We start from the raw sequence: 1,087 nt of genomic DNA, 5'->3' as shown, positions 1-1,087 counted from the left end.
CATAAATCTGTAATTTACGAAAAATTTCGTATTTCCAGTGACTCTTCAAACGAATTGAATTTGACAAAATTTAACCGATTTAGCTGTCAATTTTCTGAATAATTCGTTCCTCCGTAACAAGTAAAATATTCGATATTTGAAATATATGGTGATCAGTAGCTACTAAAATTGCATCCCATAAACATTATGCGACAAATGTTCCTGGATTCAGATTGCAAAAATTTTTAATTTTCATACTGACACTTTTTGTTAAATTTTAAACATTTTTGACATTCGCCTTTACTGAGCAAGGTTGCCAATTTAAGAAGGTACCCCGCTTTCCCCTTTACTGTCTTCCATTCCGCCATAATAAATAATTAAACTAAGCATCCAAAAATCTCTGTTGCACACTGTAGAATTATAAAATTTAAGTCGTCTTTACTTTTAACTGGAAGAATGTTCACAACTGGAATTCGTCGAAAATTTCGTTCTTATTAGTTGAAACAATTTTTTCTATGTAATCAAAAGAAAAAAATGTCTCTAAAAATCAAAAAAAGTCCACGATGTCGAAAATTTCTCTGGAACAACTCACCCATCGAGGCAATGAGCAGCCGTGAGCACCCAAACCTCGTTCAAGATAACTCCGCCACAGTAAAATTCGCCATCCTTGTAAATGGCCACCAAAAATGGCCAAGCTTTCGGTTGACTCGCACGTCCACCAACGATGCGCAATTGCGAGCCAAGCATATCGTCCTGTTCACTGACGTTCTTCCCGTTTGCTCTATCTGCATTTTCCATTTTTCCCTCCACGAATAACCAGGGAAGTTCGTCGAGATGTTGTAGAGGATCCTGATTTTCTTTCTCCAAGACGAGCGGTCGTAGAGAATCCTCGCGAGAGAGCACTCTAGTACCGCAAGGGAAATGTGGACAACGCACGAAGACCGCTGTGTTCAGGCACGAAGGAACCAGCTGGATTTGGTTATTGACTTCCGCTAGATATGGTCCCGTATACGCGGTTTCAGACACCGAATGAATGTTTATTTCTGGTTTCGAGCTGCAAGTTACAAGAATGTTGGAATTTTTAGAGTTTTCGGCAGGTTAAGCACAT

General features: G+C 39.0%; 1 protein-coding gene across 1 annotated transcript in view; it reads right to left on the bottom strand.

Annotated features, from left to right (window-relative positions):
• The window catches only part of LOC108579745 (serine protease nudel), a 15,514-nt gene that overhangs the window by 7,401 nt on the left and 7,026 nt on the right, over positions 1-1,087 (bottom strand). The window contains 2 exon segments of the mRNA XM_017943353.1: positions 1-7; positions 565-1,033. The exon segment at positions 1-7 is cut by the window's left edge and continues 285 nt beyond it. Of these exon segments, the coding sequence (XP_017798842.1) occupies positions 1-7; positions 565-1,033 (476 nt within the window).

This window comes from Habropoda laboriosa, unplaced genomic scaffold (assembly GCF_001263275.1).
Source record: "Habropoda laboriosa isolate 0110345459 unplaced genomic scaffold, ASM126327v1 scaffold72, whole genome shotgun sequence".
Classification (NCBI taxonomy): domain Eukaryota; kingdom Metazoa; phylum Arthropoda; class Insecta; order Hymenoptera; family Apidae; genus Habropoda; species Habropoda laboriosa.
The sequence above is the reverse complement of the archived record's forward strand: the minus strand, read 5'-3'. Positions and strand labels throughout refer to the sequence as shown.